At 36.7% G+C, this 19,361-nt stretch overlaps 1 protein-coding gene across 1 annotated transcript; it reads right to left on the bottom strand.

Moving 5' to 3' along the window:
• Positions 1-8,037: 8,037 nt before the first annotated feature.
• KLF6 (KLF transcription factor 6) lies at positions 8,038-15,417 on the bottom strand. The gene is made up of 4 exons (XM_074267150.1): positions 14,983-15,417; positions 11,319-11,895; positions 9,761-9,884; positions 8,038-9,018 (listed from the first exon to the last, which is right to left on the bottom strand). The coding sequence occupies exons 1-4, from the start codon at positions 15,082-15,084 to the stop codon at positions 8,967-8,969; spliced, it is 855 nt and encodes a 284-aa protein (XP_074123251.1). The 5' UTR covers positions 15,085-15,417; the 3' UTR covers positions 8,038-8,966.
• Between the last annotated feature and the right edge of the window lie 3,944 nt (positions 15,418-19,361).

The following is a 19,361-nucleotide window of genomic DNA, read 5'->3' as shown; positions in this document are numbered from 1 at the left end:
ATTGAGGTTGAGATATCCAAGAGGCAATTAATGATGTGTGGCTATAGCTCAGGAGAGAGACTGCATATGTATGTGTGGATCTGGGAAATATCTGCCTAGCTAGGATAACTGAATACAGATATTTAGAGGGAAACAAAAAGTAAAGAACATTAATTCTGTTCACTATTTAATATAAAACAATTTATGTATTCTGGTAATTTAAAACAATGATCTTTTTTATTTAATTAAATGAAAAATATGAGGAGCCATCTGTGGCTAAAATAATACCTTGACATTTCCTAGAACAGAAAATCATATAACATTAAAATATTGAAATTCCATAAAGAAATAATACTATTAAATTACTTTTATATTTCCTTATCAACTCATCACTGATGAATCTAATGTTCCCTTATTTCTTTGGAGGAGGGCTACATGTAATATTTCTTAAGTATTGAAACATTCAAGACTTTTATACAAAGCCTTTCTGATTGTTATAAATGTAAATATCTTTTCCCTTTTAAAATTAATTTTTATTACTTAAATATTTTATTATTAAACAAAATCATTATTTTTGCTAAATTTTGCTGATCTATAACATCCTTGAACACAGAGAACATTTTTATTTTTACCTTTATCTTTTTGATGACTAGTATAGTACCTGAACATGGGAGTACATTAATAAATGCTTGTTGAATTTTGTTTTGCAACAGAAAGATTCCTCTTATTGCAGTATCGGTTGATTTTGTTGGAATTTTAAAATAGTAGTTAAACTTTCAGGTCAATAAATTTAAATCTGTCTGTAACCTTTTGGTATGAATGACTTCAAGAATTATCCTGTTTGTCTCTTTGGGGATATAGAAGAACTAAGAGGCTCTTTAATCATTCTTTCTATTCAGTGGGTAGAGGAGATACATTTGCCCTCTCTGAGAATTTGTGAGGCACTCTAGACTACATGTCATTGTTATCCTAGATATACTCAGACCTATGTCTTCTTTTCAACCAATTCCAATAGCACAATTTTGAGCCAGCAAGACTTAGGAGTCTGAATAATTGAACTGACTAAAGTTCAGCCTAGATAAAACTGAGATAATGCAGTTGAGCAATTTGATTCAATTTAACAAACATTTATTTAGTACTTGCTTTAAGGCAGTTGCCTAAGAATTCAGAATACAAATATGAAAACTTGTATAGTTCCTGCTTTCACCTATCTTACAATTTGCTGGGAAAGGAAAGGAGAAAACCATACAAATAAGTATAAAATAAAATAGAATGTGATGGATAGCAAAGAGATATGTAGTCAGTGTACTATGAAAAAAAGAGGAGGAAAATTTCAGTGAAAAGAGGTGGGGACAATCTAGGAGGAAGATAAGGGGATACTTTGTGCTGGAAGCTGCTACAGAGATGATTCTTGAAAGAAAGGAAAAAAAAATAAACAGATTACATAAGCTGAGATTTGGAGACTATTCTAAAATGAACATCATGCATATAGTCTTATCATGCTCTTGTTGCTTTTGTGCTATGTGTATATAAGTATGTGTATGTACATGTGCGCTTTTGATTTGATGACCAAGTCAGATTTTAATTAGTGTACAGAACAGTCATTGGATTTTGAAATGATAAAAGCAATAGGAAACATAGGCCACCAGATCTTAGCTATCAATTTTGGCTTTCTTGTGATTTCCAGTGTAAATCCATGCCTAATAGGGTCCATAAGTGCCATTTGGCTTGATCCTGATTGCTTCCAAGTCGGGATCTTGAATCAGTGAATTACAAGAATACAATTTATTAAAAAAAAAAAAAACTCTACCTGCTCAATCTCAGGATAGCAATTTAACCTCCTTCCATCATCACTAAGGATGGGAGTGTTTGGAATCTACCCAACTGTCCCCTCCCTGGATGAAATATCCATGAGTGAATCTCTATAAACAATAGGTTCTCTTAGTGTCATGCTGGAAGATTATTTTGAAATCTGAAGGTTGCCAGATATTCTCTAGGAAAAGTATTTGGTAAATTCTTTAATACTTAGTATTTTGACCTTTGAGCGATAATGTAAGATGCCTCTTTTAGAAATGGTCCTTTATATTTGTTATTAATCATTTATTTAATGTATTTTATCTAAATGATTCATGTTTATATTATATCCTGAGGCAATTTTATCATAAAAGATATCCTTTTAAAAAAACACACACAAATGAAATACCTACATTTTCTGGTGAAATGTTTACCCTGTCTTTTGAATTATGAAAAAGAAATATAATTTTTGGTGAGTTGTGAATATTTGCTGAAGATGGATGAAACTGGATAAGGATTTTAAAAATTGCCATCTATAGATGAAAGCAGTTTTTCTGTGTCTGGTCATCAGCTCTTCCATTTGCCCATCTTCTCTCTAAATTAAGCATAAGAAATGAAAACTACGTGATGCTATCTGGTTTTATAGTGCTAGTTGATATTAGTGTCTCTAAATATCACATGTTGAGAAGTACTTGCAAAACCCAATGAAATGTAGTAATATGAAACTTGAGAAATTTAGAGGAACAATTTCCCACATCAGATAACCTTTGCAAGTCATCTATACATTTTCACCATAATTTGCAAAAGATAAAATTAAAAATGGTCATATGTGGCAGTACAGAATTTTATTTCTAAAAAAATTTTTAAAGGACTTGGCTTTTGAGAAAATGGTAAGTAAATGTTTATTCACAAATTATTTGCGTTGAAGCTTTGATAGTTTAACTTACTGCAAAACTCAATTGCTTACCACATGATCTCTTGTTTTTCAAGTAAGTGCACAGTGGATGTAAGGGGAAGTAAAGGATTGAGTAATGAAAGTTTGGAGGGATAAATATGCACCAATGTGCACTCTAGATAAATTAATATTTTATTAGAAAAGTCTACAGTAATTATGCACGCCAGCTTGGCTTATAGCAAGATAGCAAGGCATGTGTTATCTGGACTTTTTTTTTTTTTTTTGAATTGTGCTTTTTCCATTCAGAAATGTTTAGAGAATTCTGATTAAAATTACTCAGAGTAAAACAGAGAAAACTTGTGATATAAAATAAATCTCATTAAATACACTTCTCTTGTATTACCTAATTTGTGTGATGCATGGACCTAATTTTCCTCCCTTTACATTTCAACTGTGTAAGTGAGGTGATTCTCACGAATTAATACAAGATGTCACATCCCCAATTACTTTCTATACCTCCTTAAACATTAAAAATAAAGATGTGCCATCTGTCTCACATCATGTAGGCAATCCAAAATAGTTACTTTTGTTTTCTCAGTATTAAAGAACATTTTACAATGCTCCGGTGATACAACATAAACTTTCCTTTCATTAATTTCACAAATTTAAAATATATATGTATGTATATACATATACATACATATTTCAAGGGATGATTGATAATCCTCCACCACTATTAACACTGGCATTTCAAAAGAGTCAGTGAGCAAGAATGATTAGGAAGGGGAATAGAAAGAACTATTCCTTGGACAATAGACAGACTGATGGAGGAAGAGACAGGAATATGAAAAAGAAGAAATTGTCAAATAGTCACACAGACTTAGCATAAGATTAAAAAAACAATTCACTATGTAAAGGCTGTGGTCTTCTGCTCTATACTCCCTCCCCCAAATAGTAAAGCATTTAGTCATCTCATTTCAAAACCTTCCTTTTTTCACACCTGGCTGAAACCTGATTATGAAGCTTGGTTCTTTGTGCCCTCTAAAGACCACTGTTGTAGGAGATTTAGAAAAGAGGTCATACTTTCAATGTAGAAATGACTTTGCTACAAAGAATAAAATGCTCTGATGACAGCTATAATCAGAGGTCCAAGGTTATTCAGGGACTTTTCCTTTTTCCATTTCAAGTTAAAGGCAATTATCTTTAATCCCTCCCCCCCAAAAAAAAAATTTACTTTTGAACGACAAAAAATGGTAATCTGAATTTGTAAATTTCACCCTAGACTTACAGTCTATGGAACCATGAATTTTTAGAGCTGAAGAGGAACTTAAGAGATTATGTCATCTAAAACCTCATATTATAAATGAGCAAACTGAAGCCTAGAAGTGTGAAATGACTTACATGTGGTAGACACAAAGTTCATTGAATAGCCCAATTATAAAGATAATATCAGATAATATCTAGCGAAGTCAACAACTAAGCAGGGATTCTTTAATCTTTTTTGTGTCTTGGACCCTTTTGGCAATCTGAAGAAGTATGTGGCTCCCTTCTCAGAATATCACTTTTTAGTTGCATAATACAATTACAAAGGAAATAGTCTCAAAATAATTAGCAAAATATTTTTAAAAAAATGGTTTGTGGACCCTAAGTTAAGAGCTTAGAGACTAGTCCCTTTTCTTCCTTCTTGCTATTTTATTTTCAAGGTTAGGCAAGAACCAGAAGTGGTTTTTGTTGAAATGTCATCCCCTTCCCCAAATAGCACTGTGATTTGCAGCTTCTTTCTTGCATAAGTTTTTGCAATAGCCTTGTTTGAACATAACTTAGTTCTTCAGTGCAGTCTTTGTATGACAAACTGACCCAATCTTAATAGCAGCCTAGAGTGCACTATCAGCCCTTTATTTAGACTGTACAGTCATAGCGATTCCACTATTAGTCATCCTGACATGTACTTCAGAATGCAACACACCCAGTGAATACTGGAAAAAAAATTTAATCTGTTCTTAACTCTCCCTGTTTCCTTCTCCCCGCCGCGCCCCCCCCCCCCCCAACTCTGTTCCAATTTCTGGTATTTTTAATAGCAGTTGTATTCAAGCAATGATTTGGAATTTCTTTATCTTGGAACACATTTCAACTTCTCCTACCTACCATTTAAAGTAAAATTCAACAACCCAAGTTTAATTTCTATTTATTTCACACTCACAAGAATAATTTAAATCTTTATTATGGAAATATTTTCAAAGTGATCCATACTCTTTCCAGCAGTTGAATCCCTTAACGCTCAAAGCAGGAAATTTCCCATCTATACATTTTCCCTGACATTCTACAAATTTGTTACCAAAAATTTGATAGATTTCATTTACATATCACATCACTAACTTTATTCTGATCTTAGATATTTAAATGATATGTCTGATTTCCCACAAATCTATGTAGCATTTTAATTCAAAAGAACTAGTTAAAAAATATTTGGAGCGTCTATAATTTAATATTGTTTAAAATGTTTTTTTAAAATAATACTATTAAAATCACTAATATACAGAACTTTTCTCTGACTTTTGTTAGTTTTTGGAAATAGGAGAATCAAATTAGCCTAAAATAATCCTTTACCTTCCTGGATTTTATTGTGCAGATTTTGCTATCCCAATCAAGGGATAGATAGAAAAGTATGGGAATTGTTCCCAGGTTTATCTGCCTTTTTTTTTTTTTTTCTATTAGTCAGTACCCAGTCCACCTTATATAAGGTATGGATGGCTTAGGAGATGAATGAATACCCTGTCATTTGTTATTGCTTAATTGGAGAAATAGCGCTAGAATGTAAAGCCTGTTCGTGGAAGATAGTAAAAGGAATCAGTCCACTAGCTTCTTTAGATCCAGATGCCTCCACACAGCATTTCCCTAGCTTGAGTGACAGGAATTTAAAAAATAGCCAAGTGTTTTCCAATAGTGGCCCAAAGCCAACTGGTTGTTTTTGTCAGTGGGCTGAGAAGTATACAGTGTTTGAGGGCAATACTAGGCTCTTCATTCTACCCTGATTCTGAGATGGGATAAGATCACAGGAAGGGGTGTGTATGTGTGTATGTGTTTGTGTGTGAGAAATTATTTTGTGTTCCACATTTGATATTTACCAAATAGGAAGGAGGGCACAATTAACAACGGCAAGAATTAAAAGAACAAAACAAAACTAAAAACAAACTAGACCAGAGTTGCTGATAAGAATTTTTTTATGTTATTCCAATAAAAAATACATTCATACAGAAATATAACAATCTTGCAAAAAACAATTTCAAATAAAATCTTGTAAAACAAAATTTTACAAAAATCTTACAAAGATTCTTTAGATAACAGGGTGCTTCAAAAAAAAGAGAAATTTCACTAATAGAAATTTTTTAAATTTCAAGCAAAAATTTCAGCTTGATTGAGGCTCAGTTATCACCTGAACAGAATGTACTTCTTATGTACTTGCTTATTATGAAAATTACAGGCATTGACATATATGGCACTCAGCTCCACCCCATTCAAACAAGTCTGATGGTATTTTGTAAGTGAGACAAGCCAGTGCAAGGGTTTTTTTGTTTGTTTTTGCTTTTGTTTACCTTCTTGCTTAACAGGATTGTTATGGCTAAGCAGAGCATGGCCAAAAAAGGAGTTTTCAAACCCAGCAAATCAAATTTCTGGATTTTGAATTGCCAAAAGAAAAAAAAAAAAAGTGCATTTTCCCTTTAAGCAAAATGAAATGAGTTATTTAGGCAAACATATATATCCAAACCAGATAAAAAACCAGTTATGTGAGCCCTAGTCATCACTCATTTCTAGGAAGATCAAACAAAATACTAGCCCAGCCAGACTTATATGTATATGTATATATAAATATATATACACATATAGACACTTACATACACACATATATATATTTAAAAAAAAAAAAAAAAAAAAAAAAAAAAAAGAATCCACACCCAGAAGTAAACAAACAGCTGGATGAAATATTAGCTGTCAATATTGTAATGTGCCAATTTGGGAAAAGTTTCATGTTTGAGAGAATGCTCTGAAGAATCTACATGTTGGAAAAAATAGATTCATCTGCATACAAAGTGAACAACAATTACCAAAAAAGATCCACAGTAATCAGCTTACTGCTCAATCTTCTAATGAATTTGATGCCCAAAAAAACAAAACCCTTGGATTTTTATTTGAATCTGACCAGCATGCCAGTATTCAGTCCATGCCATTCTTAAAGGGCCAAAGAGTCCCTCACTGATCAGGACAGCCAAACAGTGAGCAAGATGGCAGAGACTCCAGGCCAACAAAGCCTTTAGCAAACCTTTAAACTGAAAAAAATGCCTCCAAAAAAGAGAGATTGTAGTTTCCATGTTTTTGCCTCCTTTATGGCCATATTGAAATATTTCTTCACAGGCTGTGGAATTTCCTAGCTAAACATTCTAATTTCTCCTTTTTTTAAAAAAAATATTTATATATTATCTATATATATATATACACACATACACATACTGTACACACAAATATACATACACAAGAATTCTGCCCACTTTTTAAAAAAGTATTATACTTTCTGTATTACCAACAGATAGCTAGATATATATGTGAAATTTGTGCCTTCTAAGCAATACATTAACATCTTCTTATACTTCTGTATCTTTAATATGTGTGAAAACTTTACATATTAAATACAGTTTGGGGTGTATTATCTATACAATTGTTGTGCAAGGTCCGTATAAAAGTCTGAAGGTGGCAGAGTTGGTCAGGAATTCAATTAGTGTGTGTATTACACTTTAACACTGACAGTCAAGTTGTCAAAAATAGCAAACAAATACTGACATGTTGAGGGAGATTTTCATTTTTATGTTATCTCTGTGAAGGAGGACCTCAAAGATTTGTGTGTGTTGTGTGGTTTTTTTTTTTCCTCTGTATTTTACATTGATACAGTACAATGCCAGGTGAAAAAAGAGCCTTAATAAAGCATGCATCACCCATACCCCTGTATGAGACCCCCCCCACAAGAGAAGGTCACTTGCATAAGGCACCATTATTAAGGTCAACAGTGCATTAACAGCTAGAAAACCAGAAATTAGTCCTCAAGGCATAAATAAGAGAAACAGCTGCATGAGAAATCAGTTTCTAAGCTACAGTGGTTTTATCCACCCAACAGAAAATTTTTTTCAGGTTCCATACGTAATGTAACATTAGACCAGTGATTCCCAAACCCTGGCTCTGTGAAACCCCCAAAATGTATACAATTATCTCAAGGGGGTGCCGTAAAAATTCTCCAAATTAAATTTAATTTCCATAAAAAAAAAATAATTCTGTGCCACCACTGCACTTTTAGGGGGAGGGAGTGTTGTAAAAATTAAATAACAACAATAACAACAACAACAAATAATAATAATAAAAAAATAATAATTATAATAATGTGTTGCAAGTCCAAGATGGCTGGGAATCACTGTATTAGACCAATTGTATCTTAGCTGCTCTTTAACTGGAATCAAAATTGCAGTCCTGATTAAAGAATGGAAAAGCATATAGTTCCCCGGAACCATGCATTATCTTTGTATTATAATGAAAAGTTATAGTTGTGTTATATTTGTAAATACACAGCTTATACAATGGATTACAAATGAGCTCTGTAGCAAGTTAAACAAGCTACCTGACACATTGCACGTTTAATAGCTGCACCAGACACCCAAAGCTTCTCTCACCCAGGAAAGGGGGCCTCCCCCTTACCCCAATCTCTACTCCGGGGTCCTGACTTCCCACTCCCGCCCTCCATTTTTCCCCTTCTTTTTTTTTGTTTTTGTTTTTGTTTAAAAAAAAAAAAAGGTGCAGACCCTCCCCCCCAGGAAATGATTGGTGGTCGTCCCATCTCAAGGTATGCTCCTCACACACAAAACATTCAAACTAACTTTTTCATCTCTCTTGCAGCGAAAATACCGCAAGATTAAAAAAAGTATACCTCATCATACAGTCATGAATAGATCCTCAACATACAGTCAGCCCAATCATTAACATTCTCAGTGCACATGCTCACGGCAAAGGCTTAGGAGCCACTCAGAAGGTTAGGTACCAGTGAATGAGTCCGGGAAAACCCAAACCTCATGCACCACGGTTGCGATGCCGCTTCTTACATGACTTTATTAGCCCTCAAAAGACCTTCAAGTTAGAGGTCCTGGAGGCAACTGGGTAGGGTGCAAAATGGCATGCTTTTTGGCTGGGACACGCATCCCTCCTCACAAGGCTGTCTCAACCTTGCAGCCGCTTAGCCCACAGGATTCACCTCTTGACCCATTCAGAGGTGCCTCTTCATGTGAAGGGCCAGGTGATCAGACCTGGAAAAACACCTGCAAAAAAGAAAGAAAATAAAACATAAGATTCATGCTGCATGCTCTATGATTCTGTAGTATAACAATCTTTCTATCCCTGCTCTTAGAAATCTGAAGGATATTTTCTGATTCATAAGAATTTTGTTATTGGTACCCAAACAAGGTCATTTTAGAGGAATGGAACTTGGAACTAGCTTCGATTTTGATTTCAGGAAGTATTTAGTGGTTAAGCACAATGCCCTTAGAGGTGTTAGTTTCATAATTTGGTAAATAGAGCTTTTTTGGAGAGGATATCTGGCTTTAATATACCAAAGGGAAAATATTCCTGCCTTCAGATACCCACTAGCAATGCGATCCTAGACAGATCATTTAACCTCTCTCAGCCTCAATTTCCTCTTCTGTAAAATGGGGATAAAAACAAAAATTATTCTCCCTGGGTGGTCATGAGGATCAAATGAATAAGTATATGTAAAAACAACATTTGTTATCTTTAAAAGTGTTATCTTTTAAAAATTAGAATCTCAAAATTTTTTGTTCATTTTCATTGTAATAATAATAATAATGAAAATGAACAAAAAAATTTTAAGATTCTAATCTGTTTAGATAAAGTCAATAAAAAAAACTGCTGGTAATGAAAAAGAATAACTATCTTTACATACAAAATTTCTTTCAGACAAAAAAAGGGGGGAGGGCTTAGTTGGGAGTATTCTACTTAACACCTTGAAGAATTCTTTTTATGAAGTAGTTTCCATTCACATACCTGTCACAGTGAGTACATTTAAAAGGCTTGGCACCCGTGTGCTTTCTGAAATGTCTTGTTAACTCATCGCTTCTTGCAAAACGCCATTCACAACCTTCCCATGAGCATCTGTAAGGCTTTTCTCCTACAAACGAAACACATCATTGGTCAACTGTGACTTCATTGAAACAAAGATGAACACAGACCAGAACAAAAATACACAGCAAGTGCCCAACTCATTCATGACCAATTTCAGAGCTTCCAAGAAGGTGCCTCAGGTACAGAATCCTCACTCATGATTAAGGAAATGCTAATTTATAGCAATAAATGATGACAAACATAATTTCTGATGATATCCCTTTAGTACTCTAACATCAGAGACTTATAATTTTGGCAAAGTCTATATATACAATCACAATAATGGAAGTTAACATTTATAAGACAACAGCAAGAAACTGGTGAAATATATCATACATGATGCACCTGGCCCTATCTCTCTTTACAATTTCCCCCATTGAAAGGGAATGACCAGTTTTCACTGGATCTTTTTACTTCTCTTCAAAATTCAATTCAACTGCACACCCAGATAATAATCAATAACTTAAAAAAAAATTCCTCAAATTAAGTCATGACCGAGAAGCCATCTGTTCATCAATAATGTTACCAGGAAATGTCAAATACAGCACAGTACTTATGAACAGAGCAAAATCCACACTTGAATGAATGTAGTAGATGGAATACTGGATTGGGAATTAGGAAGCTTCATTTCGAGTCTAGCTGTCTCTAACCAGCTGGGTGACCTTGAGTCCACAGCTTTATTTTTCTAGGACTCAGGTTCCTCATATATAAAATAAAAGGGTTGGACAAAGTAATCACTAAGTAATCTAGCTCTCAAAAGTCAGCCGTTCATTCTGACTGCTAATGGTGCTAGTCACTTTCTTCTGTTTTTTAAAGGCACCTTTTATAAACTAGGCTGTATTTAATTTACAATAACATATACTGGAGAGCTCTAGTCAAATAAGTGCTTGGCAAATGTGTTTTGATTGGTTGGAGTGCAGTCATGTCAAGCTCTCACATATACTATAAACATACAAGTACAGTATGTCACATCAATACTAATGTACACTATACTGCTAGGGGACCACCTGCTCCTAGACTCTTAAATTAATTAAAAATGAAGCTAAAAGGAGACAATTTAGACTTCATCCAATTCTTTTATATGGAGAATGTAATAAGAGTCCCTCAATTAGATGAATGGGGAAGGGGGGAGGGTGTGAGAGAATGGAAGCAGTAAGTAATAGGTTTGGGCTTCCTGTATGCTTAATTTGAAAGCCTGCCATTCATCCATGACAATCAACTAGTCTTTTAAGAATTCGATTCTGTCCTCAAAAAGATCCAATTCTTGAATGAAAAGAATGAGGAAATGAAGTCCTTAATGCTGGTAATGTTACTACATCATCTATCTCCCAGGCTCTGGGCTCTCACCCAGAGTTTGTGTAATGCAATGACCACATGAAATTCAGGGTATTCCCTGTAGGTGACCAGGCTCAACTCCTTTGGTCATCTAGGAGGGACTGACCTGTATGAGTGCGCTGATGTGCTTTGAGATGCGAGCTTTTGGTGTAAACTTTTCGACAGCCATTGAAATGGCACCGGTGGACTCGTCTCCGGCCATCTGGAGAGGCGTCACCACTGACCTTCTCACCAGTCTTGCCCACAGTCCCAGTACGAATTTTACCTGGTGAATGCAATTCACCGGGCATACAATTCCACAGTTGAGAGGAAGGTTCTCTGCCCAGTTCGGGGGAAGAAGGAGGAGTGGAAGTGACAGAAGAACTCAAATTTCCTGAATTGGCTAAGACTTCACTTATTGGATCAGAGGTAAATTTAGTAGTAGGTGAAAGTTCCTCAGTGCTGTCAGATGATTCACTGCTCACATCTGAATTTAAGCTGTTGGTCTCTAGGCTCTGGCTGAAACTCTGACTGATTGGACAGTCCTCCTTAGGACTAGAAGAAATTTTCAGTTCCGATTCTTCCTTTTTCTCTCGAGCCAGAATAATTTTGGTCCACAGATCTTCTTGGCTTTCAAATTTAATATCCGATGCTGACACACAGCAGGGTTCACTTTGGAGGTACCGTTCCAACTCTAAGCAGGTCTATGTAAAAATGAAAAATTTTAACAGTCAGATCAATTTATAAAATACTAAAAATGGAAGTGAAAGTAAATTTTGGAAAAAAAAAAAAAAAAACATGCAAAAATATAAAAACCAAGCCTGGTACTCCAAAACAAAGATTTTGGAATCTTTTTGACAATTAAGAAATCATTCTGAGTGTATCTGAATGGTCATTATATTAATTCGGTTTCCAAGAATTGGGCCACAGTTTAGAAGAAAAGCTAAAAAATAAAACTTGTCTAACTTAGCTTTTCAAATATTAGACTAGTGATTCAAATGAGTGATGATCTCTAAGCTGATTTCTAATATTGTTACTAGTGTTGACATTTCTAATAAGTTTCCCAGTAAACTACACACACACAAAACCAGCTTCCCAAACATACACCCCTAACAGGTTTAACCAGATTATCTGACATTCTGAAGAACTGTCTTTATTAATAAAGGCAAAGTCATTCATCCTACACATGCGCCTAGCACACATTCATAAAACACAGGACAGAAGCACTCTACTGCATCCAGTGTAATTTGACAGGCTCACTTAAAAATGGAGTTGACTTGTCATAGCACAATACCACATTCTAGTATGGTGGCAGCTAGCTGACAATCTGTATTCCCGGACATCAATGGAGCTGCTGATAAACCACCCATTTCCTGTGTATCAGAGACCTAGGAGACTTTCAAAGAATGTCATTTCTAAGTGCTGGGCCATGCACACACCACATAACTTTAACTATTTCTATTATGGTCAGAGACACAGGGAATTTCACCAACAGCAGGAGAGGAGGAAAAGTTTCAGAACAGCAATATGCTATTGTAAAAAAGATGCAAAAGGGGAAATTACTCTCAGGCCCTGCTGGGAGTCCCACAATGAACAAGAACTTTATCTACTGGCCAAGAGTACAACTGTATGAGTCATCACTCTATTTCTTTCACGCAATGCCAAAGGAGACTTCCTTTTAAAAATCTGACCAACAGCCAAGAAAGTACTCTGTTCAAATATACATGCAATGTGACATGTACAACGGTTTCCCCCCATCCCCCCAACAACCAACCTTTCAAGTGGCTACAACTGCCGAGATCAGCATCCCCTCTCCCCACCATTTCAAACTTTCTAGCCACTGGAAAAAAAATGGTAGGAAATATTTTAGGATTAAAATTGTTTATTTTTTCCCCTCTCTAATTTCCACTAGGATTAGTTGTTTGCATGTCCATATTAGGGTGCTTGTGAACAATGCTACCGGTTAAGTTTCTACACCAAATTCTACTCATTTCATCGACATAACTCTCCTATACAACCCTGGAGCCTTCTGAGCAAAACCTATCTGAAAACCACACATATCACTTTAGTTGGCTACCTTAGAAATATGTTGTAGTATATATTTCTTTCCCCCCTCCCCCCAGCCTCCCTTCAGACTTGTCACATGCCTAGTGTGAGCAAGCAAGGGGGGGAAGAATCATATTCTATATATACCTATAATTAGACAAGCTGCGCTTTAATACATATTAAGATACAGCAAAGAAAAGAGACAGCAAAAAATATTTTATTGATCCTTCAAGGAAACAGGAAAGAGCATTTATTGAGATCTTGTTAAACTTTAATAATCTGGCTAATTTAAATTCTCCATTATGTTGATGAGCAATATGGACCAAAATGAAGCTCTCGGTGAGTTTAAATGCCTCTGATGGCTACTGGGAGCCAAGTCTGGCTTTTTGCCCAAATCCCAAATGCCTGAAGGAAACTACTTAGATCAATTTCAATCACGTACAAGGGAGCTGCTTCTTTGAGGGAGGAAAAAAAAGAGGGGGGGGGAGATAAAGGGAAGAAAGGATTGCAAACAATTAAACAAGACACGTGAAAACTGCAACCCTTTGTATTTCATCTTTCTAAAAAAAAGATTTCTGGTCTTCCAACGGAACAAGAAAATAGGTGATTTGATTATTCACTTAGCGAATTAGTGAATTAAGCAAACACGACAGCCCCGGCTGACAGACAACAACAGATCCTCCATATATATTTAAAGACAATGGAATTAGTGGGGGAGTCTATTTAGCCTGGAGAAATCCGACCAATCAAGAAAGGGAGGAAAAAAAAAATCAAAATCAAAAACAAAAGCTTAAAAAAAAAAATCCAGTTCCATTAAAACGCCAGAAGCCTCCCATTTTCTATGCAAACTAAGACTTGAAGCAATTAGCAGGACAGGCTCACTGTCATATGACTGACAAGTCACTGGTTCGTGCAAACAGATTTCTTTTTTTCCCCTTTGGCTGATCAACAAGAGTAGCCGGTTAAGAAAATCAGGCAAGAGCTAGGCAAATCTTCCGATTCCCCGGGGGACGGGAAAAGGGGGAGAAATTTGTTAAACGAGGCTGGAAATAGGCTGGTAGGGATTTCTACTAGGAAAAATATAGTATATATTTAAATTTTTGAAGTATTTACGCACACGTAAACACATACACACCAAAAAAAAAAAAAAAAGGGGGGGGGCGGAAAACAAACCAAAAAAAAAAAACAAAACAAAAACAAAACCTAAAAAAATCCCTTGGCAATAAAGGCAAGTTCATATGACAAGATCCAGCTGTGGAGTTTGGACCCGATACAGGCACAAAACTTCTGCCAAGGGCTCGGGAAGGGGACCTAGCGAACGCAAGGCTGGAAGAGTTTGGCTCTCCGCTCCGATGGTTGCCGTTGAGAAGATCCAAAATGGCAAAAACACTCTCGGAACGACCGATCTACAGCTCCGGTCTACTGAAAATGACAACTCCCCTTCCGAACGAGAGATGCCCTCAAAAAGTGTCTCCAAAACAACAGGCATTTGAACAATATTAAAAAAAAATAAATCATAATTTAAAAAATTCCCCCAAACAACCAGATATATATATATGTAATATATATGTATCTGTATACATATATATATACACACATAGAGATAGGCAGCTTCAATCACACACACTCTTAATTTTTTTTTTCCTCCATTCACTCCTTTTCCCTCAGTGCACCGGCGACACTGGGCAATTAAAAAAAAAAAAAAAAAAAAAACTCTGCGCCTTGTAATGAAAATCCCTATTTACCTGTTGCCAATATTCTTCCAGGGATGGTAAAGCTGAGAAGTAACCAGTGTCATGCACAATCTGGAGTTCCTGGAAGATGCTGCACATTGGGAGAACATCCATGTCTGGTTGGAAAATAAAGTCAATTCTGTTGTAAAAAATAGGGAGGTGTGTGGTCTGTAGTCAGAGAGATTTAAAACTCTCTCCCGAAATCACAAGAGTCAATTCCTGCAGAAGAGGTGAAAGTTTCATGCAAACTCAATTGCACAGCAATTAGAAGCCTCAAATTCTGATTCTCCTGGATCACAGAGACTTGCTCAGGAGCCTACACAATATTTGCAAACACTGAACTGACTGCAAACGTAACCCCTGCAAAACTTCCCTATTCAAAGCTCTTCTGCCAGCCTCTTCCCCCCCCTCCCTCCTCCTCCACCGCCTCCTCCTCCTCCTCCTCCTTCTGCCTTGGCTCCCCCCACTTCTCCCCTCCCCCCCACGTGATCAGCTCTTGCGCCGGCTCTGCAAGTGGCCCAATCGCTAGCTATCCATCCTGGAAACCGTGCGCCTATGATGTCAGCTTCCACCAGTCGCCGCCCGCGGCTCATGACTGCCACTGCTGGCGTGACCGAACGTCTCCGTTACGGCCTCTACCATTGGAGCAATTCGAAATTTCCCCAAATCTGATTGGTGGGCGGCCGTGCAGGCTATTTTTAGCAGGGTATATAGGGCGCGAGCTCCCGGGCTGCCCGAGGAGTTGGTGCGGTGTCGTTGCTCTGTGGTGCCGGGGTTTTAGTCCTGCCCGCTGCCGCTGCGAGCGTGGCTGAAAGACCTCGGTGGCTACCTAAGAGTTGAAGGGGCCCGGGGCTCCAGGATTCATCCCCTCTTTCTTCCTCCCCTCCCCCCCCAAAAAAATCTCCCATTCCCGTATCTTACCCTAGGTTTTTGCTTTCTCCGTAGTTACAAACAAAGCAAAAGCAGGAGCTACCTCCAAAGTCGTCCTCGTCGGAGGCCGGGCGATTGTCGCCTCGCGCCTAGGCGCACGTCTGCCGCTGGCCACTCTGGCGCCTTTAGCGGCGGAGGGGTTGAAAACTAAGAAGCGCAAGGAGCTGCGCTCTCGCTCTTTTCCCGTAAATGCCCCTTGTTGCTTTGCTCCGTGTTCCCGGATCCTTTTCTCTCTTCGGCTCTCTGGCTCCCCTAGGGCTTCTGTGGGGGAACCACATTTGCAGGCTTAGCACTCGGAGGGGCGCGCGCTCTCCGGCGCCGAGCTCTGGTCGTGCCCAAGGGCGCACCGACCGGAGAGACGTGCAGCTCCCCAGAGCAGCGTGTACTTTCGCTGCCGAGCTTTGTCCCGCAGCCCGTCGGCTGTGCTCCCCTTCCTGCAGGCGCTCGTGCCAGCCTAACCCCTTCTCCCGCACCCCCCTTTCCCCCCCGCTGAAACTGATAGCGAAATCTAAGGACTCGGGAGGGGGGGTCTGTGAGAAAAGCTGCGTCCACCTTGGAGGAGCGACTTTGATTTAAAATCTGTAATTGGACTTGAATCGGGGATGTTGAATGAAACCTCTGCGTCCTCTCCCGATTCTCCATAGAATTAAAAAGTCTCAGTAAACAGGTTTGTGTTTTAAATAGGATCGAAGTCGGTCCCGCCACTTGGTATGAAGTGGAATTCTGGTTTATTAGAACGTCCTCAGATCCCTGTAGGGAGAGGGTTCAGGAATCCAAACAGCTGGTAAGGCTAATTTGGCGTCGTTTAGGTGAGCTTTTAAAATACATTTTAGTTATTTTTTTTTAATTTCCAAATTTTAAACAATTTTTAAAGCACCCTTGATTTTATCAGTAAGAGGGAATTTTATTTGTCTTTTCAAATACCTTAAATTTTTTTTTTTTTTTTTTTTTTTTTTAGGTTATAGGCACTTTGGTTAGCTCAGTAACTATATAACAGTTATTTTCATTTAAATGAAGGATGAACGGAAGAGCTAGGTTTCCTAGCTTGGAACACTCCAAAGCATTCTCCCTCCCTCTCCCCAGCCCTAGGTGAATTGGAGTGCTTTCTAGATCACTCTGTAGACAACAAAACTTGACAAATGGCAACACTTGGATGATTTCTTTTTTTTGTACAATTTTTGCTAGAGATTTTTTTTTTTTTTAAGGAAAGATTTGAAGAATGTGTGGGTTTTTACAGCACAAAGAGTGGTCTATTTTCTACAAAGACTAGGGAAAAGATCAAAATAGACTGGTTACTTTTCCAGTAATAAAAACTGTTATTTCTAGAGAAAACTTTGAAATTTGTCAAGTGCTTTACATACATTAACTAATTGATCCTGACCCTACAACTCATTAAGCTACTGCTATGATGATTATTCCCATTTTACTGACGACTGAATTCCAAGGCTCAAAACAACTGCTCCCTGGTCACGTGGGTCACACAGCTAGGCTTTTACTTGAACTTCCAGGTTTCCTTTCCAATGCCAAGAGCAAACTGGTTTTTACAGATTAACTCCAATATCCCTATTCCTTTTTTTTTTTTTTTTTAATTTTCACTTTATAAATATCAGGCTAATATTAGGGACCAGACTGAAAAAAACCCACAAATTTGAAATTCCTAGTCATCAATAATTTTGTGCTTAAATGACTGCAGAAAAGACAAAAGAAAAGAAATATGTGCTACAATTTTGAAAAGCAAATTTATGTCTGATTTTTAGAATATGTCAAGCCAGATATTCAAATCTCCATTTTAAAAACGAATTCAATCATAAATATAACTAATTAAAAATCCAAATTGCTTTAGTAATAACCAAGTAATGCAATTTATTTTTAAAAAAATCGAAGTAGACTAATTTCCTCAGAACAATGTTTGACAAACTCAAATTAATGTGGTTTTGTCATTAATAATAATTCCAACAGTTAGAATGGAAGTTATCAAATTTCAGTTGTAATCTCATCTAAAAGTGCAGGGTAGTAGATAGCTGCATAGATAACATTTCCTGTGAATGAGACCTTGATTTTAGTGAGTGCAGATTTAATATGAGTCAACAGCACAATGTCGGCCAAAAAAGCTGGGAGAGAATTAGGAAGAGAGGTGACAGATAACTGCATGTCCAAGGGACAGTGACCATAATGGTGAAGGCTCACCAAACCAAATGAAGATAAAAGAAGATTTAGCTGTCTGCACGTATTTTACGGGCTGTCATGTTGAAGAGGGATTAGATTTTTCTGTTTAGCTCCAGAGAGAAAGCATCTTTTAGTTCACTTCAAAGACCTTCCCAACAGTAAGACCCACTCACTAAGTGAGTGAGCCACCTTGGAAGGTAATGAGTTTCTTGCCCCTAGAGATGTTCAAGTAGGGATCTAATAACCATTAAAGGTAAGGATTAGGCTAAGTGATTTAGAAAGTACCTCCCAAATCTGAGATCCTACAATGCTATAATACTTTCATCCATCCATCTACTTATCATTCATTCATATATTTATTTCAAATTCACTTTAAAAAATGAAAACATGCCATCTTTCCCTCCTGTGCCCCCCCAACTGAGAGAATGAAAAACTAAATCATTTCAAAAATGGTCTATAATACTTTTACATTATTTTAAAATTGAACAAAATCTGATATGCCTCATTTCTGCATTTTTTAAAATCGAATGACATCAATTTTGAAAAACCTTCCTAGATTTTCTAAAGGATTGAGAAAACAGATGTTACTCATAAATAAAAATATGATATTATATGTTTTTAACAACATTTTATTATAGGATAAAACTCAAGAAGAATTATAATCTCATGATTAATGGATATAGGATATAAAAAAAGATCCCAAATGGTTATATACAAAATTTGAAAACTCATTCTACATCAGCTCTTTAAATGAGAAGATGATGTTATATCAAGAAGATATAATTTGGATTCTATGTTCTTAGCTATTTGTTGGCAGTTAATAGCTAATACCCTGCCCTCCCCCCACCCCCAATTTCATAGTCTGGGATTGTAATTATAAAAGACCTTTTTTCCCTTTATTTAAAAAAGAAATGACTGGTACCAAGAACAAACTGGTAAAGTTTACCTCACCTTTTTTTTTTTTTTTTCCTAACCAAATAAAATCTATATAAATAATTTTGCCACAAAAGAGAGACTAGTTAGCATTTATTAGGTAAAAGTCCAAAAAGCTTGCCATTTTCATGACTTTTGGTGAGGTAAGAATGAGGAATAGACATATAATTTCATTGAAACAGAGACTTTCTGGATGAAGAAGCCAGCCTTATCTATAAATGTCAGTAGTTTTCCTGCAAATTAGAGTTTTTACAGTAGTGCCTCAAACAGTGGTGACAAACATAATTAGAAATAGAGGCCATTAATGGTGGGCGAGGATCTCTATGGACCATATATTGACTTGATTTTAAAATGTTATATTA

This window comes from Sminthopsis crassicaudata, chromosome 5 (genome assembly GCF_048593235.1).
Source record: "Sminthopsis crassicaudata isolate SCR6 chromosome 5, ASM4859323v1, whole genome shotgun sequence".
In the NCBI taxonomy this organism is placed as follows: domain Eukaryota; kingdom Metazoa; phylum Chordata; class Mammalia; order Dasyuromorphia; family Dasyuridae; genus Sminthopsis; species Sminthopsis crassicaudata.
Note: the sequence above shows the minus strand (reverse complement) of the source record. Positions and strands in the feature narration are given on the sequence as shown.